Source organism: Anoplophora glabripennis, unplaced genomic scaffold, assembly GCF_000390285.2.
Source record: "Anoplophora glabripennis isolate ALB-LARVAE unplaced genomic scaffold, Agla_2.0 scaffold9, whole genome shotgun sequence".
NCBI lineage: Eukaryota > Metazoa > Arthropoda > Insecta > Coleoptera > Cerambycidae > Anoplophora > Anoplophora glabripennis.
This window is the reverse complement of record NW_019416258.1, coordinates 1,036,290-1,057,699: the sequence shown is the minus strand read 5'-3', so window position 1 is coordinate 1,057,699 and position 21,410 is coordinate 1,036,290. Positions and strand designations below refer to the sequence as shown.

General features: G+C 34.1%; 1 protein-coding gene across 2 annotated transcripts in view; it reads right to left on the bottom strand.

The window, feature by feature from the left end:
• LOC108909672 (protein grainyhead) overlaps positions 1–21,410 on the bottom strand; it is a 34,087-nt gene that overhangs the window by 6,838 nt on the left and 5,839 nt on the right. For both annotated transcript variants that reach the window (XM_018714072.1, XM_018714086.1), the window contains exons 2-5: positions 10,820–11,126; positions 6,442–7,110; positions 4,832–5,004; positions 3,085–3,247 (exon numbers count right to left, since the gene is read on the bottom strand). In XM_018714072.1, coding sequence (XP_018569588.1) covers positions 3,085–3,247; positions 4,832–5,004; positions 6,442–7,110; positions 10,820–11,126 — 1,312 coding nt within the window. The remainder of the gene's footprint in view (positions 1–3,084; positions 3,248–4,831; positions 5,005–6,441; positions 7,111–10,819; positions 11,127–21,410) is intronic.

Sequence of the window (21,410 nt, the reverse complement as noted above, 5' to 3'; positions counted from 1 at the left end):
TTGACATCAGCTTTTTTTTCTCGTAATCTTGTTATATATTCACCGGGTTGATTCATCCAGAGGAAAATAATTGCGAACTGAAACATTCCTTGGCAGCACCGAGATTTATAACGTGCTTAGGCCTAATAATTAGGTTTACTTTAATTTCGAATTAAGATCCTTATCAATATTAACCCAAATGGCCACGTACAAGGCTATGCACTTTGCTTATTATGTCGTTTATATGTAAATCTAGCCGATATTATAAGACTGACATTGGCTCTTAAGTGCTATCACAAAATGTCAATTTCAATAATTTTTAACGTTAATTGCGCCGACCAAGGGCTTCTACAGGAGGCAGTACAACAGTGGACCTTGAAGCTCGAAAACAATAATTTCGGTCAGTAACTTTATTCTCAATAAATTTTTATTTCACTGGATAGTATAAAAACACAAAAACTGCTACAAATTTATATGGACGTACCTAATTAGTTTTTAATATACAGTAAGTACGTCATTATTGTGCTATCGTGTATTAATGATTAGTTTTGTATATTACCCGTAATTATTTATTTGTGCACTTTTCTATTTACTTTGTTAAGCAAATTAAAAATCAACCCCTTTATTGAGTCTTTTGGTGCAAAGGGTCATGTTTTTTCTTCTCGCTGTGGCAGAAATACCCAATTAAATAAAAAAATTACTTTCATTACACTGAGAAAACATACATATATGTTGTTCGTTAATAGTATACTACAATTATTAAGTTTTATTGCTTTAAATTTTAAATTAAATGTGTTATAATCTAATGTTAATTTTGGAAAAAAGTTTTAATGGATGACATTGTCAAATGTAAAATATTTTACATGCACGGAATAATTTAAAGAATGAGGTTAAACGACGACGTTCTCGTTAAAAAATAAATACTGTTTGAAGTAAATAAAATTGTGTACACATCTTTGTTAAGTCGTCGGCAGGTTGCAATAAATGTTATTATATTCAATTAAAAGGTATAAACTTTCGTATTAATTGATGTAATTACGTGTAATTCTGTTGACCAGCCTTAACGACCAAGTAGGTACGCAATTGTAAATTGTTTTATTAGAATTACCACATTTGTCATACGATAGAAGACAGTGATCATTACTCCATGTCCATATCGGGCATCGAATGTCACCGTGCTGGTTTTTTGGTCAATTCTCTCGCAGTAATTGGCTTATGAACCATGTGAAATGTTTTATATTGCTGATTCCTCATAATTTTATAAATAAACGCCATCTCCTCCATACAGATGAGCGGAGCGAAAAAAGAATCGACAAACGATTTATATTTTATACCTAATTAATTTCTAATGGAAAGAATTCTGCTTCCTTATTTAGTTCTAAATCGCGGGGCATTGCCTGCAAAAATTCTTAAGAATTTTGCATTACTCCATTTGCAACTATGCCGTGTACAAGGCAAACAAAATACAGTGGAAACTAAAATTCCTCCAAAATAATTTTTGTAAAGTTTCTAAAGATTAAAAATTTCATATACAGAGTGTTTCGTTCAAATCTCCCCCTGATACCACTAATACATAACTTCAATTCTGGGTATAAATGGTATTTGTCAGCATTTATTTTTTTAAATATGTTATTAAATATATATTGTAAAATAACGTCGCACATCGTCGATTATTACAGTTTTTCGATCGTCCTTTGAATTTTTCACTTAAATTTCGAGATATTTTGTGTGTATTTCCAGAACATGATGACGTTTATATGTTTAAGCTTAATTGTATTTAAAAACAATTAATAATATTTGTTAACTCGAAACTTTCAAGAATAATTTGTTAACTATTTAATTTATTTTTATCACTTAATAATTTATTGCTTTAACTTCGAGAACTTAATGTTTACTTCTGCTGATTTATTTTATTGCGCTTGAATTTTATTATTGCTGTTCTCATCGCCAAGCAACTGACGAATATTAATAATAATTTCTTAGATTTAAATATATTGCACTGAAATACAATTTATTTTCCTAATTAATGAACGTTAATTTATACAGGGTGTAACAAAAATGTTAGGTAATCTCTCTGGAGTCTGAAGGTGATGTAATGAAATATGCGAAATAGTGTATGTTTCCGGAGTAAAAAGAAAACTGTATATAAATTCCCACAGCAAAATAAATTCGTTTTAGAAACCGATTTATCAAGTGACAAAATACTTTAAAGCACCTTAATTATTTACAGTTGCAATTTAAGTGCTTTAGGTGTATGTTAATAGTAGTATACATAAATCAATTAATATTCTTTGACACCAATTTAGGTGGTAACAAGTTAGGTTATTACAAATATCATATTCAAATGGAATGTATCAGTTGAATTTCCATAGATAGTCCCAGCGAACATTTGAATATGGAATAAACACGATTTATTTTACACCTTATACAATTACAAGCGGTCGTTCCGAGTGTTTAATAAATTTTAAAGTGATTACTTCTATTAATTACAGTAAAACTTGTCCCCGGGCGATGGGACGGAATTGCTTAAATATTCAAATTCAGCTAAATAATATTTACAGTTAATTTAATGAACGTCACTTACTGAACATCCGCAATATAATAATAAAATTTATTTCAACCAGCCTGGCACACCTCGTTACCTATTCTCCCATCTTAAAAACTGATTATTTATTTCCTCTTTTAGCCGTACTCCTCGCCCACAGAGTAGATGTTAACGTTGATCTCGAAATGTTCACTTCTTATAACTTCTACATACTTAAGATTTAATAAGGTTGTTCATTACACATGAAAAATTCATTTTATGACATTTTTATGGAAAAAGCTTGAAAAAACGCAACGCAACGCCACTGCCTTCGACATATGTAACGGGTACAGATTTGACATAACCAGTTATCTATGCACATTTAGTTTGTGTATGATATGTCTTTAAAAAGTGCGTGAATGTTTTTTTTAACAGTATATTAACTAGATCAGGTTGTACTTATTTAATTGTTTAACATACAGTACCTGGTTAACCTTTACGAGCATTGTTAGCTTAGTTTTGGCACATAAACAAACTCTACTGGCACTACAAAGTTCTTAAAGCGTTATCTATCTACTTACTTTTACAGTCTGGGATTTGAGTTGTTTGTCAGGGTCTGGTATATATTCTAACGTGATTCCATAAAATTGTCCTTTGTTTATGTACGTAATCCTGTCATCCTCCCGTCTTTGAGACGTGGATATAGGCGTCTCAAGGTGATATTTGAAGCCGACAGGGGAAAATCTGCAACAAAATGGGATGATTGTAATATATTTAAATTTAAAAGCAAATATCAATTTACACCGAGAAAACATGATTATTGAAATGTATCAATTGGTATGGTAGTAGGTATTTGTAAAGTATTTTGTTTGTAAGTTTAAATACAAACATCATAATGTGATCATTGAAAGTATCATTTGATGTAGCAAGGGTGTTTAGTTAGTACGGAGTAACTAAGGTCGCAATTGTTTGCACACTGCAAGAATTAATTTTTTAATGAATAATATAGCTGTTCGGCAATGATAAAGAAAACGTAGTGTTTATTAAATGTCTAAATTCCTAAGTTTAACTATCCAGTACTTTAAACGTTTATTAAATATAGTCACGATTGGTTTTATAGAAAGAAAATTTATATATCTCTGAAGATGCTGGATGAAGATTGATGAAACTTGGGCTACCGGCTTATCAAATTAAAGATAAAAATTCGTTAAATTCGTGTATACAATGCAATGTTAGGGATACGAAGAGTCTGGATATTTTAGATTTTCGATCACTGCTTTTAACACATATCTAAGATTAATCGAAGTGTTTGATAAAGGTTGTAATTTAAAAGAGTAATAAATCGATAATGATTCGTTTTTCTAGTAACATGAAAGAGATCTTTTTTCTTTGGCGCAACACCAGGGATTGTTAATGATAGTGATTTCCTGCATCTTTATCTTTAATATCTATACGTTAAGCGCCATGTACTTAGTTTGGGATTTTTTTGTTAATAATTTGATCAACCAAATGTAAACTTAAGTTCGGCCAATTATTCCTGAAACACCTTGTCATAGTCAACTATAAATTTAATTTTGAACCGTACAAAATTCCATTTTTTTTTTCGTGAGTTGCGACTTTTTAGTAGTTGAGTTGATATTCGATGATTTGGAGAATCGCACTGAAATCAATGGGTAGGCACAGGTTTTGGCGTCCTTATAAATGAGTTTTGTCGGTTTATTTACAAATAGTAAAATTTTGCATTTGAGAAAACGTTATCTGCTTGGCCTGAGCTATAAAGGAACTTGTCTCGAGCTTACTGCCAGTCAGGTAGTGCGCACCCGTTGACCGATGACCCACGGGCACGAATTTATAAAAAGGTAATTGCACATGACACATAACGAAATTCAGAGTGTGAAAAAGCGGCATAAGGCACAATACACGGCGTAGTGAATCATCTAAACTTGTTAAACAGGCTCTTTCTGATAATATTACAACTGTAGTAGCATGACATAAGGTACTTGTATCAAGTGACACTCAAATCGGGTTTGTCCAGTTCACGGCGCTGGACTATATTGCCATTGCGAGGTCACGAGTAATTCAAAATCCGTTGTTTCCTGTTCTACGCATAACCAGTGGTGGAATTTAGGCTATTTCCTAGAAGTGCCATACGAGTTCTCACGTAGAGTGAAGGGGCTTAGATCATGACACCACCGAGTTTCTTTTGACTAGCGTCCGTTTATAAAATTATTTTCACACGTCCCCCTGCGGTTTTTTTACTCTACTAGCCCCTCTAGTCGAAACGAAAAAGGAACATACACTGAGAAACCCGTACATTACACAACTTACATTTTGGGGATTTGTATCTTGTCCGCGTCATTCTGACGGCCGAAATCGTGCCAAGGTCGACTCCGGCTGGTGGGCTGGCTTCCGGGACTTTGGGAACTGCTGTTGCTCCTCTGCGGAAGGGACAGCGGATCCAGAAGGGTGTTGGTTTGACACAGTTCGGTGTAGTCGAAGGACTGAAAAAGAAAATCGACAGTTCGTGAATTGACGGCCGGCACAATGCAGTGATGCGAATGACACGCGACGCACACCAAAGAAACACAGAATGTTCGTCGATGAAGGAGGATACGAACATTTTTTCTTAGGTCCGTTTCATTTCCCTTGTATTATTTTTGTGATGATGGTTGCAAATAAAAAACAATTTCGGAAATAGTAGGTACTAATCCGTGATATTTTTCTTCCCGTTCAGTTCAGTTGGAACACTGAGGAATCAGGCTCAAAGCAGAGCATTATGAAATAAAAAAAATCATGTGCAATGTCCTAATACATACGGGGTGTTCCAAAAGTTTAACCACGTATTAGCTCTTCAAAATCAATAGCTTTGTCTAATAAACTTTTGCGAAAGCTCATATTAATTTTTTGTTAACTAAATAGTAAATAGTAGCGTTAATTAGTTCCTAACTTAAAAATTACTTGGTTTTCGAAAAAAAAAGATTAGATTGATGATTACAATTTTGGAACTTATTTTTGGGACATAAACGTCGTTTATGATGGAAATTGTGCGTTAAATCAATTTATATTTTATACCACCTTATACCACACATATACAGAGTGTTTCTGAAATAAGTACGTTCCTTGAAAAGGGTGATAGAGGACTTGAAAATGAGCAAATTTTATTAAACAGCTGATGGTCTAACTGCTTCTGTTTTCGAGAAAATTTATTTAGAAAATTAACCATAAATGTAAGCCGACCCTGTGCATCTTGTGCACGTGCGTTGTGTGTTGCAGTATTACTTAGCCTGTGTATAAAATGTTTTCTGATCGATCAAGAACTTTTAACGATTTTTGTAGAGGATATAAATATTGGTAATTAATTCGTGTATTCGTTTAATTTTTGTGTTATTTTTACACCAGATTTAAATAAATTTCAGCATTTTCGAACACAAAATTTAAACCGCCAAAACCGCCATTTTTTCTATTTAAAACGTAACGTTTTAGACCATCAGTTGTTTATTTTCGTGCTCTCTTTCCCCCCTTTTCAAGGAACGCACTTGGACATCTGCTTAAAATAAAATTTCAAATTGAAAAAAAGAAAATTGCTAGTTTAAAACAACTAATTCCTTCTTCAAAAATATAAAAAAAACAATATTTTTGAGGAACGAATATTTTCATTGCGTTGAAGAAAACTACCCCATTACTTACGGCGTTGCGTCCTGGGAGCATTCGCGGGAGTGATTGTGCAAATTGTTTCGGTGTAAAGTGATAGGTGTTTCTTTGGTTTGCGTTGAGGCTATGAGTTATGGGCTATAAAGCGGTCAAATATAATAACGTCGTTGTCAGCATTATATAGCCCATAAATGCAAGCTGCAAATCAATCAGTTCGGATCGGTCGTGCTTCGCGCCTTCTGCATTGGAACATGGAGGAGATATGTGGGGGTAGGTCTAGGGCTCACCTGCTGCAGCGTATTCTGGTCGCGTGGCGTGATGGCGTCGGCGCCGATGCCGCTGTCGGGGCTAGGGAGGTCGACGGTGAGGCCGGCCGCCGTGGCGGCGGCGATGACGCCCTTGCCGTGATACGACTGGCGCACGTACCGCTCGACGAAGCTGGCCGTTGCGCCGCCGCTGGCCTCCTCGTAGCCCAGCTGGCTCTGGCGCAGCTGGCCGGTGTACACCGGCTCCGGCGTGCCACCCCCAGAGGCCACGGTGGTGAAGTACTCGCGGTAGTAGGGGTCTGCCACCGAGAATGCTGTCGAGCTGCTGGGCCGGCCCGTGGAAGAGTATACGGCCGAGTTGCCGACGCCGCCCCCCATCGAGCTCTGGGTGTACTGTACGTGGTCCGAGTAGGGTATGGGGGACGGCGTACCGCTGCCGCTGTGGGGTGCGTTGCTCATGGAGGCGAATATCTGCGTGGTGTACATCGCTGGTTTGAGGCCATCCGCAGAGATGAATTCGATGGGACCCGTGTTCGAGCCGTCCGCCAGGAGGCTGCTGTGCGTTGACGTGGGGGTTCCGTTTATCGAACGAGAGCCGTGCTGCGGGGAGTGGAGACCGCGGTGGCTCTCGTCCTTGATCGAGTTGACGTCCACCACCAAGTCTCCGGGTTGGCTGGACACCAGCACGACCTACAACCACCAATACCTCAGTGAACTTATAGTTTCAATTTTAAAAACGAGCCGATCGTTCCCTCCAATGTACCTCACGAGACAGTGACACAAGGAAACGCTTTCCATCCGACAGTTCTTATTCTTTCTTCTTATTGAACTGATTCTATTATTTTGCAAAGCCTACATTTTTCTCCAGGAAGTTTTAACAGCCCAGAAAAATTATATTTTGAATTTTACTGACTCAAAGTTTAAAAATTCAAGGCGTATGGCCTTAATTGCAGCAACTAATATATCTGTTAATTGTCATATTAGCCGTGTTTTGTTTACCTGAGACCACAGCCAATGTTATTCTGAAAGCTGATTTGTCAAAGGCGTATCTTCCAATTTTTTAACTGCATAACAAAATGAAAATATGTTAAAAAAATATGAGACCAGTATCTTTTCTTTTTTATTGTGACCTCATTTAACTCTAAAATAGCCAATAGCATTTGACAAATAAAATTAAAAATTGAAAAGAGCATATAAAAATATTGGTTAGAAATTCTGCTTTATAAAATTAAAAAAGTTATTCTGGCAAATATCTTGAGACTCGTAAAATGTTCATTAAGTTTCTAACTATAGAAATTTTCAAATACATAATATGATTTTAATTGGTATTTTAGTTGTCCCATTTGCTTTCAATTATCGAAGATACCGTAGCGACGTATAACGGAGAACGCGGAACTATTGGCTTTATAGGATCCTACAAACATTTAGTGATTTAGTAATACACGTAAAATAAAATTTTAAATTGAAATAAAAAAAAATCCCCGATTTAAATTAAACAACATTTAAAAATACGTATTTTAAAAAATTTAAATTCCTATTTTCTTTGCGGATGAAGGCAAAGCCAATTTATTAGATGAAATTGGTTGAGATTTCAAGTAAATAAAACAGTGCTACTGTTAAGTGTAAAGTTTGGTGTCTTTAATTTTATTTCTCATATTTGAAACACATATTTGATTAGTCTTTCCGATATCAATTGAAGAACCAACAGATTGACAGTATGTACCAGGTTCGGTCGCTGACGTAGCAACTCGCCATTGAAATATATGAAAAATTTGTTCCCATATTTATTTAGCTATACCCATATACAGGTCTGGTCGAACTAAACGTGGAGGTGGTAGAAATGTATACGCCAAGTTGAAGAATGCGAGCGCGGGCAAAGGAAAACAAACACAGTTGCATTGGGCTACTGGGCAATAAATCTCAGCAGTTGACAAGTGGTCGATAAAATTGCCCAGCGGTGCAGTGCAGCAATGCGGAATTTGGTGTGATTCAAGTAATTTTAATTTATTATAGGCGCCTTCTATCAATCATTCATATTACAATTGCGAAAGGGAGAAATAAGAGGGATATTTTGTTTACTAATATTATCACAACATGGCATTTTGGAGACCTTTTGAAACGGAACAAAACTAAATTTACCACCAATTTGAGGATATAAATAATTAAAATATGTTGTTGGCCAAATGAACATATAATAGAAATTTTCTACACATCATATACAAATTATTATAATTTTTGTCCCTTTAACAGAAAACTTTTTTAGGGACGCCTATGAAACTCATTAAATTTTATTGCCAGGCGTTTTTTGCATGTTCAACTGACTTCGGAAAGACTATACTAATGCGTTAATTTTATAGAATGAAAATTGTGATTATTAAAGTTAATATGGACACCCATCTGACAACTAAGTATCCAAATTGTGTCAGCAGCATTTTTTGAAAAAAATATAATTTCGGAACCACATAAAAAATAATTTATGATTAACGAACATCACCATTTGTACATTGAATAATAAGGTCGTTTTTTATAATTGCTTTTTGTGGCAAAAATAAGGGTAGGAAATTATGTGACGAAGTAGGTACCTAATTTGTATATTAGAACCATTTTTCTAGCAATTGTAGACAAATATGCAGTCGATTCTATAATTCGTTAGACATAAACATGTCTAGCTTAAGATTCGTCAATAAAGTTTACTTGCTATTGAAGCTAGTGCATTGTAGATTTACACTTAAGCGACTAGCCGCTACTACCGGCCGTTATTGACACTGCCAACACAATACACACAATAAGACTTATAAAATTGCCAATGCGAATTCTGAAGAAGTATTATTTCATTATGGAAATCTTAGAAACTGTCATTTTTTTATAATTTCGTAACCATAAATAAGTAATAGAAATTTTACATTTTCGTGTGTTATATGCATCCCGCCTTGATACTGTTAGAATTTCACTAAACTTTCTAGATTTTGATTAATGACAGTCAACTTTTTTTTCTTTCGTATGGATACTGAAAATATTCATATGTCGTAGATTTTTTATTATCTTTACAGAGGTGTGTCAGTTTGGAGACACATTTAAAAGATTGACGAAAAGCATAATCTACCAATTTATGAAAATTACGAGAAAACTAAAGATAATAATCATTCAAAACCAACTTTTTTTTTATTTAACAAATTTTGCACATCTTTCTGATATTTTCATTTAACATCCTCTATAAAACATATATTTTACGCTTACGCATATAGCCCTGTCTTATATCTTGATTTTATATTCAATTTAATCATGTTTTTATGCCTTGCAGTTCGAAAAGTATTCTATTTAACTGTAAAAAAAGACACGCCGAATTTTGAAAGCTTACATTCTTTATGGATTTGGCACTGTCTGGAGAAGTACGTTGTAATAGAAATCAGCTCGTTTTTCTCGATGGTTCCAGATCAAACTAAATACACTGAGGTATAAGGTATGTTAGCTGCATGCTAGCTGCTCTAGGTGGGCCCTAGATCTAACCCTACTGTTAACTAAAATCTCTAATACTACCATCATATTGCCATGCACTAGATACTACAGAAGAAACAGCTAAAAATACACAAGGTGGTTGAACTAAGTCCCATACAGTGTGATTGGAAACGTGGATACCGAAAATATTTCAAGGAAGTCGCAAAATTGTATACAGGATGTTCATACGTAACACATCATTTACGAACAGTGACCAGAATTTGCCGTACGTTTGAGTTTCAGCGGCAAAAAAAATTGAGACACACAGATCAAGTACAGGGTGTCTGTTTGTTAACAATTGCATTTTTCTGGAAATTCTGGTCATCTTTTCATAAAATAATATCTAAATAAATTTTCGTGATGGATATGACAAAGGTTCAATGTTTGTCTATAATGTGTACCTATACGACATATACAGGATGTTGCGGATGAGCTACACGGAATATACTGGAACAATTTTAATTAAAGCTTGTAAATTTTCAAAATCAATGGATTTCATTTTCATTTTGAATTCTAGGTAACTATATTCTCAGTTTAGTTTAATAGACACAATTTTTACTGAAACCCAAATTAAGTTTCTGTATTGTCAAAAAAAAAAAAAAACGGTCACTATCTGGTAAGCCATTGATTTAAGTTGAAGAGAAGTGTGAAATTTGTCTCTGTTTCAGGTCAAAGGTACTCATAGAGCATACTTAACGATTTTTCTAAGGTACTGACAAGGCCTGGAAATGGCGGAACGCAACATCCCGCACCCCCACTAAAGAATGCCCCAGTAAAAATATCATTCCAAAGAGGGGTTCGCGAAATCACAACTACACACACTGAAATAAGCACGTGTCACCAAACAAATCAACCATAAAAACCGATCAATCACTACTTGAACACCACCACACTATGAAATCACCTTTGCTCGTGACTGCTTGGGGATGATGATGGACCCGTCGAGGCTCCCTGAACTCGGCGAGCTACAGTCCAACTTGCGGTGGTGGCTCAGGTCCTCGGGCTCGCGTTTGACAATCTGCAGATTCTGGCCGCTAGCCGCGGGCTGCGCATACCCATGTTGGTTAATAAATAAGCCTTGCAAGTCTTGCGAACTCAGTTGACCGGCACTGCTCAGGGGCGGGGTCGGGAGCTCTAGCGCCGCCCCACTCACCAATCCATTGGTCGCCTTCAGTTGGGACGTTAGGATGCCGCCGGCCTGGGAACTTGCCCTGTAACAAACATATTACGTCATGTGTTGAATTGTGGTGGGGGGGAGCGCGCATGAACGGACGGCGATGTTTTGGTTTGGGTCTTGGTCTTGGGATATTCAATGCTCGCCGTGTGTACTAGCGCAATCAGAAGTAGTGTCAGCGGAGCATACGTCCCGGGCGTTATTATTTTCGGAAGGCGCAATACCGTTAGGACATTAAAACGTGTACTTCAGTTAACCCAAAGATAGAACTATAGAACTATATATTATACAAATAGAATTATCATAGTTCTTAGGCTTCCGCGGGTGTTGTATGCGATTGTAAAATTTCTCCGGGTTCCTTTCCCCGTTGAATCTGTATGGTCCTCAAAAGAACCATTTGTTTGACGACGTTTCGGTAAAATCTCATTCACCATCTTCAGAAGCAGAAGTAAAAAGACCTGAAGATGGTAAATGAGATTTTTCCAAAACGTCGTCAAACAAATGGTTCTTTTGAAGACCATGCGGAAAGAAATCCGGAGAAATTTTATAAATCTATATATATATACATATATCACAATAATTTAAGAAGAGTATGAATAACAATAAATGTATAAAAAAGGATTAAAACATACAAAAACTGCCCTTTTCTTCACTGGAACAAGATAAATGTACTCTTTCTAAATTGATTTTCCATTTTGCTGCTAAAATAACTACAAAATTAGTTTTAAAGCTGCTGTACTTCGGAAATAAAACATTTTCGAAATTATATTGATAGGATCAAGTTTTTATTTATTTCTTTAACGCTCTGTGTACACAGCATGTTAGAAAATGTAAGAATATATCGTCATCTCTTTTTTTTTAGTAATATTTCTACATTACTTAAACTTCGCAGTTTTGCATTTTCTGGAAGAACAAGGTAAATTAATAAAAGGTACTCTTTATCTCTTTTCGATGGGACGCGCTGTTTACAGGAAAATTAAAAATTAAAACATTTTTATTTAATGAAACGTACCCCAGAAACACACAATAAGCTAAATTGCATTACATTAGACAGTTAAAAATGTAAAAAAAGGAATTTAATTATTTTTAGATCGTTTAAAATATATCTGTTATAAAAAATACATTTAATATTTCTCTAAATAAACTTATTATAGTTTAAAATTCGACATAATCGAAAAAATGATTATAATAATTCAACAAATACAAATTGTTAAATTAATATAACCTGAAGTAAATTATGATTGAAGAAAATAACGCATATATACATCTGAGGACTAAAATACCGTTTTAGAATTCTTCTAAATTTCTTTTAAATTCGTTTATAAAAGTGTAACAAACCGTTTTCACTACTAAAAATTTTAACACCCTTTCGAAAATTGATCCATTTAAGACTCTCTAATACAAAATCCATTATTGTCATTTCAGAAGTTGAGTCGCCCTGTGTACAGGATGTTGCGCTTAAATGTGATACAAGCCTGTAGCTTCTTTATTTTTTGAGCGATTTAAAAAAAAAATTGAGAATGTAGGATAAAAAAACTAACTGTAATGCTGCTGTTTTTATTAACGCAATTCACAGCCAACTAGAACGCTTTTTTTTAAACAGATTACGTATTCTCATTCAGCATCCCTTAAAATGTCATCACCAAGTTTCATGAAATTCGATACATCTTCAGACGAGCACTAGTTGGCTGTGTATTGCATTAGTAAAACAGCAGTATCACAGTTAGATAGAGTTTTTTTTTACTCTACATTCCAAAATAAAAATTTTTGATATCGGACAAAAAATAAAAAAGATACAGGCTTGTATTACACTTCGTGACATCTGGTGTGCTCGTCTGAAGAAGTATCGAATTTGATGAAACTTGGTGGTAAGACGTTTTAAGGGATGCTGAATGAAAATACGTAATTGGAAAAAAAATTGCTAATACCAATCAACTGTTTCAATGCCAATAAAACACGTCCTAGTTGGCCGTGAATTACATTAATAAAAACAGCAGTATCACAGTTAGATTTTACCCTACATTCCCAAATAAAAATTTTTGAAATCGGCCAAAAAATAAAGAAGTAACAGGGTTGTATCATATTTAAGCGCGACACCCTGTATATGTATACGTACTTATACCTATACACAGAGTAATGGAAACAAAAACTTGAAAATGTATAACCATTAAAGAGGCAAGAAACTTATATCAACACAATTCCGTTTCATTTAATGAATTTAAAATGAAATCAGCCCATATGAATTTCGTAGATAATATCACAATTTCGATATGTTCGGGGACATTTTTCAATTATCATCGGTTTGAGCTCGAAATTTTATTCAAATCAGGTAATGATTTTCAATCTTCCAAAATTTTAACGCCCTTTCGAAAGCGGAAACACTTGACACAAAAATTTATAGAACGAAATACACTTATTTTACAATAAGGAACCCATTCTTGAAATTACAGAATTTAAGGTGGAATCGCCCTGTATATATGAATATGTATAAAGGGTGTCCTGGAAATGGCCACTAATATCTCGGATTTGGACAAGACTTGCAAGAATATACCCTTTTCACTTAAAAAAGTAAGAAAGTTTAAAAAAACGGTGAAAAACGGAGGTTTGTCAATTTTTTGGGGGCTTGCCCCCAGGCCCTCAAAGCAGCTATCTATAAATCGGAATAGATTAGTAGAAACATTTCCAAATAACAGCTTTTACTCAAAAATTATTTAAATTTAATGAGAAACAAAAGAGTTACAAAGAAAAATCTTAACTTTAAGCGCTAATAATTCTACAGGGTGAGTCCGTTTTAAAAAATAATGATATAAACTTGCTAAGTTGTTTTGCAAGTGAAATAGCCCCTAAATTGTTATATAAAATAGAACACATATTTTTTTACAAATTTCGTAATGTCACAATTTCATACTGACCGGTGGAAGCTTTCACGGGTACCCTACATGTAAGTAACTCGCCAGCAGATAATACGGAATTCGGTGTGTGCAAATCGGGTAAGTGCGTTTCTGCGTTTGTCCACGCAATGTCGCAATAACCGCCTCGTTCAGCTGTTTGGCGTGCTAAGTGGTAGAAGCGGCTTCTTGATTTTATCTGGCGTTAGAATCTGGCATAGACTGAACCAGTCGGCGCTAATCGTGATCACAGCGACCTGCACCAGGTCACCTTCACAATGCCGCGTCCACGCGCCGATCCGCACGAACACGTGAGGACCTAATACTAGTCCTAGTACTGCATTCTGTAATGTACCGGGTGACCAGCGAAACGCCAGCGAATTCGCCCAGGCCAGACCGCTTATAAATAACCCTACAAGCTTGAACGGCGTGCGGGACATCTTTTACTTAAGGTTCGCGTATTCTAAACAAGAAAGTACCTCAGTCGTTATTAGACAAAGATAGAAAATCGTCTCCTAGGATGTGACGGTATCTAACGGAAAAACGTAAATGACAAATATTCGAAGAGTATCACAATTAGAGTAAAGTTAATAAGAATTAGCCGAAACGTCATAAAAACTCATAGGAAGGGGCTTAAAGTCTACACTGAGGGAAATATCTTTTAGCCATAAGTAGAAATTGATTAATCCTAACAAAATATTTGTTTTAAATAGACTTCAAAAAGGTTACACTGCTGTCATAAAATAAAATATATGGCTAAATCAGTTTATTAGTGGTTACAAAGTTTTTACTTAACCTTTTACTTATTGTTGCAATCACATTTTCTTATTAAGGGAGCTGTAGTACAATTTTTACCACAGGACGACGAGTTTTATGACAATATCGGCAAATATCTCTTTTTTGCTTCAAATAAGTGACTTTTTGGACACTAATAAGTGATTTTATTGCCAAAACTATGCGCACTTAGCTAGATTTAATTATGAACTTTTTTTATTAAAAACATTTTTGAAATTCTGACTCCTTGTATAAATATAATTGATTACTATTATTTGTATATATGACAAAATAATTATTAGATATGGGGTTAGGTCAGTTTTAAAAACGTGTTTTAATAGTTATAACTTTATTTGAGCAATAAATGAATAAACAGATCTTCAGCAATATTATTTTTGCTTTCAAAATTCCGGTACCTAAAAAGATAAATACGGACATTTTTTCGGAATTACGGAAGATGTTGATGAACTAATTAGATTTAAAATCGTCAGATTAAATGCATAAGTAGAGAAATTTCTTCCGATGGCAAACGGTGACTTAGAGAGGTGCAGTTCGACATGCCGCAATGTATAAGTGTCTGTCCAATCAGCTTTAAAATTACAGCCTATATGTATCGGTCGTAAAACAAACTGTTCGTATAACTAATATATGTGGAGTTTCACTTGAATAAACTTAATATTGTCGCGGTATGAATTTACGCTTTCAGTAGCAGCTTAGTTTCACATACGGGGTCTCTAAAAATGTTTCTATTTGCCGTAATGCATATTGCATCCTTAAAAAAAATACCGCTATTATCTTTTTAACTGAAATATTTGTATCAGCTTAAATCCGTCTTTGCAATAAATATATTAAAAGAAAAAGTATGTAATAATAGAATAAATATATAGGGTGATTCAGTCATAATGTCATTATTTTTAACCACGTATTCGGAAGATCTAATAAAGACATAAAATCTACAAAAAAAATTTAACGACCTTTTACAAAATAAGCAAATTACCCCTTAACTCCCGTTGACTCGGCGCCCTACTTTGCATCACATTTGCTGACTGGGAACGCGCCGGCGCACTACAGAACGTTCGAACGTTGAAGCGAAACAGCTGATTTCCTCAGTCGTCCTGCAGTTGGTTTCACAATTAAAATGCAACGGATCCCAATTTAACAAAGTTTTTAAATAGGCAGGTACCAGACTACTCGTTGAAGTCCAATAAGTCACGTAATAAGGTATACGTACTACAAACTGAATAATTAATTGAACATAATATTGAAAACTCATATTCAATTATAAAATATATTGAAAAATATTTATTCGTTGTCGTTCACTACGGATTAAAAACGCATTAAAAGCTAGTTTAATGACCGAATATTCCAGTAGGTCAAGATTCACTCTCGATAAATCTTTTGAAGATATTTTTTTCAGTGTAAATATGCATTTCAAATTTTTTTATTCGCGTACTCATTTTTCCCCATTTTTCCTTAAAATTAATGGCGTTATGACTGAATTACTCTGTATATGATATCCCTCGATTCTCGATTGTTTTTTTTGGCGCAAAGGTTTATTTAATTAATTTTTGCAGGTGCAGGTTTGCGAAATAAACAGAGAAAAACCACATTTTCTTTTAACTTTGGAAAGCTTGATTTAATTCGAACCAATTGTGTTGCAAGTTAGTATACTGTTGGGAACATCTTGAACAAAAGACAATTTTATCATAGATTTTGGATATAGGTATTGAGAAAAATATTTGAGGAATACATTAAAATAAACAAAAACTAATTTCAGCACCCTGTATAAACGTACTTACTGTTTGTAGCATTGAGTGAAAAAAAAAATTGAGCATAGATATAGGATTTAAAATGATTTTTCATGGAAAAATTAAAAATAATGTTTTTATTACTGTTAGGTGTTACATCAGCCCCCAAAAGATCTTTAATAATTTCTGTTACACCCTGTACCTATATAGTAAATATTTTCGAATAATTATGTCCACGGGTAATAAATTCTAACTAGTTGTTTAAGTATTGCACGTATCTCATTTTTTCTATTTTATTTCAGCTTTTTTTACGTTATCTAATAAATACCGACCGGAACGAAAGACAGCCGACGTTTATCCGATGTTTTGAGCGAACAAATGCGGTTGGAGAACTACTGAAGTGTAAAGATAAACACAGATTGCCTTTTAAAAATAGACCGTTATAGTTTGTTTTGGTACTGCCTCTAATCCCAGCTACTAGCATGCAAACGAAAAAATAACGAAGGTACGGCGTCCCTGATAAATCAAAATGGTTCAAAAGGCCGTGATGGCAAGATTTAATTCAATGTTTATAAGTTACCTACTTCCCATAAGGGGCGTATATTCCTCCGGGCACGTATACGGCTTACCGACAATATCCTACATATGTAATGTTAATCCCTTTTATTAAAATACTTATCTCGGATCTGCATAGTAACGTGATACTGATAGTATCAGGTTGGAAGCAACCCTCACTCGTACAAATTATATTTTGAAATAGGTCGAGGTGGATGCCCCATTGTGAGATTTATGCAATTGTTATTTCGGATCTTGAAATATTCATTTGCGGCTCTGTTGCGCCTCGGGATTTATCGACGCTCTCACAATATCGCCCTGAAAAATTATAACGATTGCCTGCATACCGATTCCAATTACGACTTGGTTCGATTTAACCGGGGATTATTTAAAAAATGCGAACGTTGAAGCGAAGGCTTCGAGCTTTAAAACGAATATTTCGCGTAATCATAGGGTCTTAGTCCCCAGAGTACACCCAAAAAAATTGTGGGGATTTGCGTATTTGCGATGGTTTCCATACACAAAAAATGTAAATGAACTGAACACATGTAACACGTGTAATTGGTATGGGTATGAGCAACATCAATATTAACCGTATTGAAATTTGCCCAACTTTCAAACAGAAAAGTCGGGATTGTAGCTTAACCATTTGTAGCCATTACCCTCATGCAGAAAGATTGGCATGATATATACTAATGATATATATTCGATATACATCATTGATATCTATCACGATATTTATTGCTTGATATATATCATGATATTTATAAACATTTAAATAATGATTCCTACTGGTTTAAAGTTGCTAAAACTGTTAACAGATGGCAGCAAAACCGTATGCTATTCGTTGATGAATGTGTTTATTTGTGATTCCCCGAATTTTCCAACAAAGTAAAATTGAACGAATATTTTTATTTCATTATCTCTCTAGGTGTTAGTCAATTCGAGCAGGTGCTGTGTGTTTGATTTCGTTTTAATATTTATGAAATTTATGTTGACTTGGTGTAAATTGGTTATTTTTCGTAGTACTTAATATTCACGCAAATATTTTTTATTAGTTTCAGAATTTATATTCATTTTTTGTTCGTGTTTTTGATATTTGGAATAAAAATATTTACCGAAATAGTTTCTTTATTTTATTTCGCTACTATAATATTATTCATAAACTAATTAATTAAAAAAAATAAATATCAAGACTTGATATATATATCGGATATATATCAAGATATATATCCGATATTTGATATTTATATAAATATCATGATATTTGCCAACCTTGTCATGCAGGCGAAAACTTCATCGAGAGAAAAACTCTTCGTATGAAGAGCGGTAAAACTTTTCTCCAAGGAAATAATATAATTGAATAATTTTTTTGTTTAGGTATAGTTTAATTATTTTAAATAAGAAACCTATTTTTAGGAGGAAATATGTTTCATTTGTCTCAGATAAGTACAATTATTTTTAAGGAGGTTCGATAGATCTCTTGCGGGGCAGGCGGTGCGGGAGGGAAGCCTATGCTTATACACGGGAGTTTCGTTGTAGTACCAACCTTAATTAAACTAATTTGAGCGAACTAAATATAATATATGCGAATGCAATTTATATAACACATATTAGCTCGCGTATATTTTTCGTATTTAATACACGACAATTAACTTTTTATTTGAATAAAAGTGTCTATTTATTCATTAAAAGCTTATAAAACTACGTGTGAAATTTGGCAACATTGCGCATCAGTATCGTGTGGTGGCAAAAGTTGGGTCAAGTGTCAACTGTGCCTAGCGCGTATATCGTAAACATGAATGAACATCCAAGATACAAAGGAAAAGTAATGATCGAAAGCAATATAAAATGCGTATGAAACTGAATGTCGATTGATGAGAAAAAAAGTAAAATGTGCAAACCGAGAATGGTAGTGAGACGTCCCCTTGTCAAATTGAAGATTATGATTATGAACATCTATACTGTTCGTTTTGTAAAGAGAACCTTTCCATTTTTGTTTCAAATTGCTATTATATTGCATTAGATCACGAAAAATTTATTTAATATTAATTATTACTACATATGTTTTCGACTGGAATAATTTTATAGTCTATAGTCGAGCTATTCAAATATCAGTCGTTAAACACAGCGTACAGTGTTGCCATATTTCCTTTCATTGGATCAGATGTCAGATGTTTGTTCAAATTTGTCAAAACGTTATCTATTCATTCCATTATCTCAATAATTATATTGTAAGTGCATATTTTTATTATTTTAAAATGTTTAGTAATATTTCATTCGTTAAATACAATTTTATTTTCCCGATCCTAACCATTTTAAGAGCAATATTCACGTTTGATTAAAGTTTTTTCCCCAACTCCCATAAGAGCCTGTGTATAAGAGCACAATTTTTAATATCATTTTTCAAAAAAACTACATTGGCAATCGATCTGATATTTTTACACGAGGCAATTTGCATATTTATTAACAGGTTTCAACGATTTTGAATACTTACTTACTATTTTTTTTTAGGTATCGAACCTCCTTAATTGTTCCTCATAGTTAAAGAGATTTAAAATTAATTCAAGCTTTATACGACTTTCGAAACTATGAAAACGAATTTGTCATTTCAATCCATTATCACCCTTAGCGACGACTAATCATGTACAAAGCAACACAAATAGATTTTTTTGTTTCCACATTTTAATTGGGCGTCCCTTCTCGTACGAAATGAATAAATATTAATAAAAAAATGTATATAAACATCAGATTTTTAGAAAAAATTACATTTTGAAATGACTGAACATGAGTACATCGATTACGCAAAGAATAATGGTCTGTTCCAAAGACTAGATCTATGTATCCTTCACCCTTAGTTTTTTTAAATCTAATAAAATATCTAATAATTTGTGTGTGTAATTTTACATAAAATCTTTTAGATTACTTTTGGTAACATTTTCTATGAACTTATATCCTGGGCAGGCTATTCCTTGCTTGTTGCAGGATGTTAAAAGTTTTTGAAAAAATCATTCAGGTACAGACTGTAGACAAAATGTTTTGAGCTTAAACGCATACGACTTTAATCTTCAGAATTAAAATATGCGTCTACATCATATCGGAACATCAACAAAAGTGTTCAGACTTTTAGTCAGTAATTGTGGGTCTCAGTTATGGAATAAGGTATCTGTATTTTATTGCGTGCATCCAAGACCACGCATATCGGCTTAATAGCGTGAGGTGAAATCAATTTTAACTCTTGATTTGCGCAAAAAAAAATTAAGTTTTTATTTTATTCGTGCCTTGGGTCTAAAACTGTTTAATGGCCGATTTTTGGTGATAAAACAGTCGTAAACGAAAAACAACGGTTCTAAGTCCCTAATAAAATAAGATAAAAAACACCTTTATTCGATGTCTCAGCAATAAAACGTCGACATAAAATTTTTAAGGCGTCGGGTTACGACCCCACAATAACTATATATTATACAGTAGACACTGAGGATGCTCTCCGTTTATGAATAAGAATAGTAGGGTGCACAATGGTCCTAAATTTGTATAAGAAATCGCAAAGGGTAGCTTGCGCAAGCATAATCATTTCAGATGAGTGATGACACTGTCAAAGACGAGCACACAATTGCGATCTTCTACGCTCTTCGCAGACCTCATTCAAATAGGCCTTTATGATTGCTCAGACTTCGCACTCGTATCGGGTTGATTGTCTAATTTGGCATTAAAGTCTCCTTACAATAATTTGTGATACGCGTAAATATCTAACTACAATGCGAGCCAAACGAGAAATATATTTGTAAATCAACCAGTAGAGCCATTTAAAAGGATAATTTAGAGTTAACACCACTGGATTATAAAAACAAGGTTGCTTTGCCAACAGATTAAATTTTCGTAGAATTCGAGTTTAAAAACTGTACAAGAAAATACACCTATTTTATGCTTATTTCGAAGTGTGTACATAGTGTATACGGGTTGATTGTCTAATTTGGCATAAAAGTCTCCTTAGAATAATTTGTGATGCACGTAAATATCTAATAACAACTTAAATCATACGAGAAATACATTTATAAATTAACCAGTAAACCTTTATAGAGCCCGTTTAAAAGGATAATTTAGATTTAACATCACTGATTATAAGAGCAAGGTTGTTATGCCAACTAATTAAATTTTCCTAGAATTCGAATTGAGAAATTGCACTTTATTGCTAGATGAATTTGAATATTTATTTCGAAGTGTGTACATAGTGTATACGGGTTGATTGTCTAATTTGGCATTAAAGTCTCCTCACAATAATTTTTGATACGCGCAAAAATCTAATAACAATGGAAATCATATGAGAAATACATTTATAAATTAACCAGTAAACCT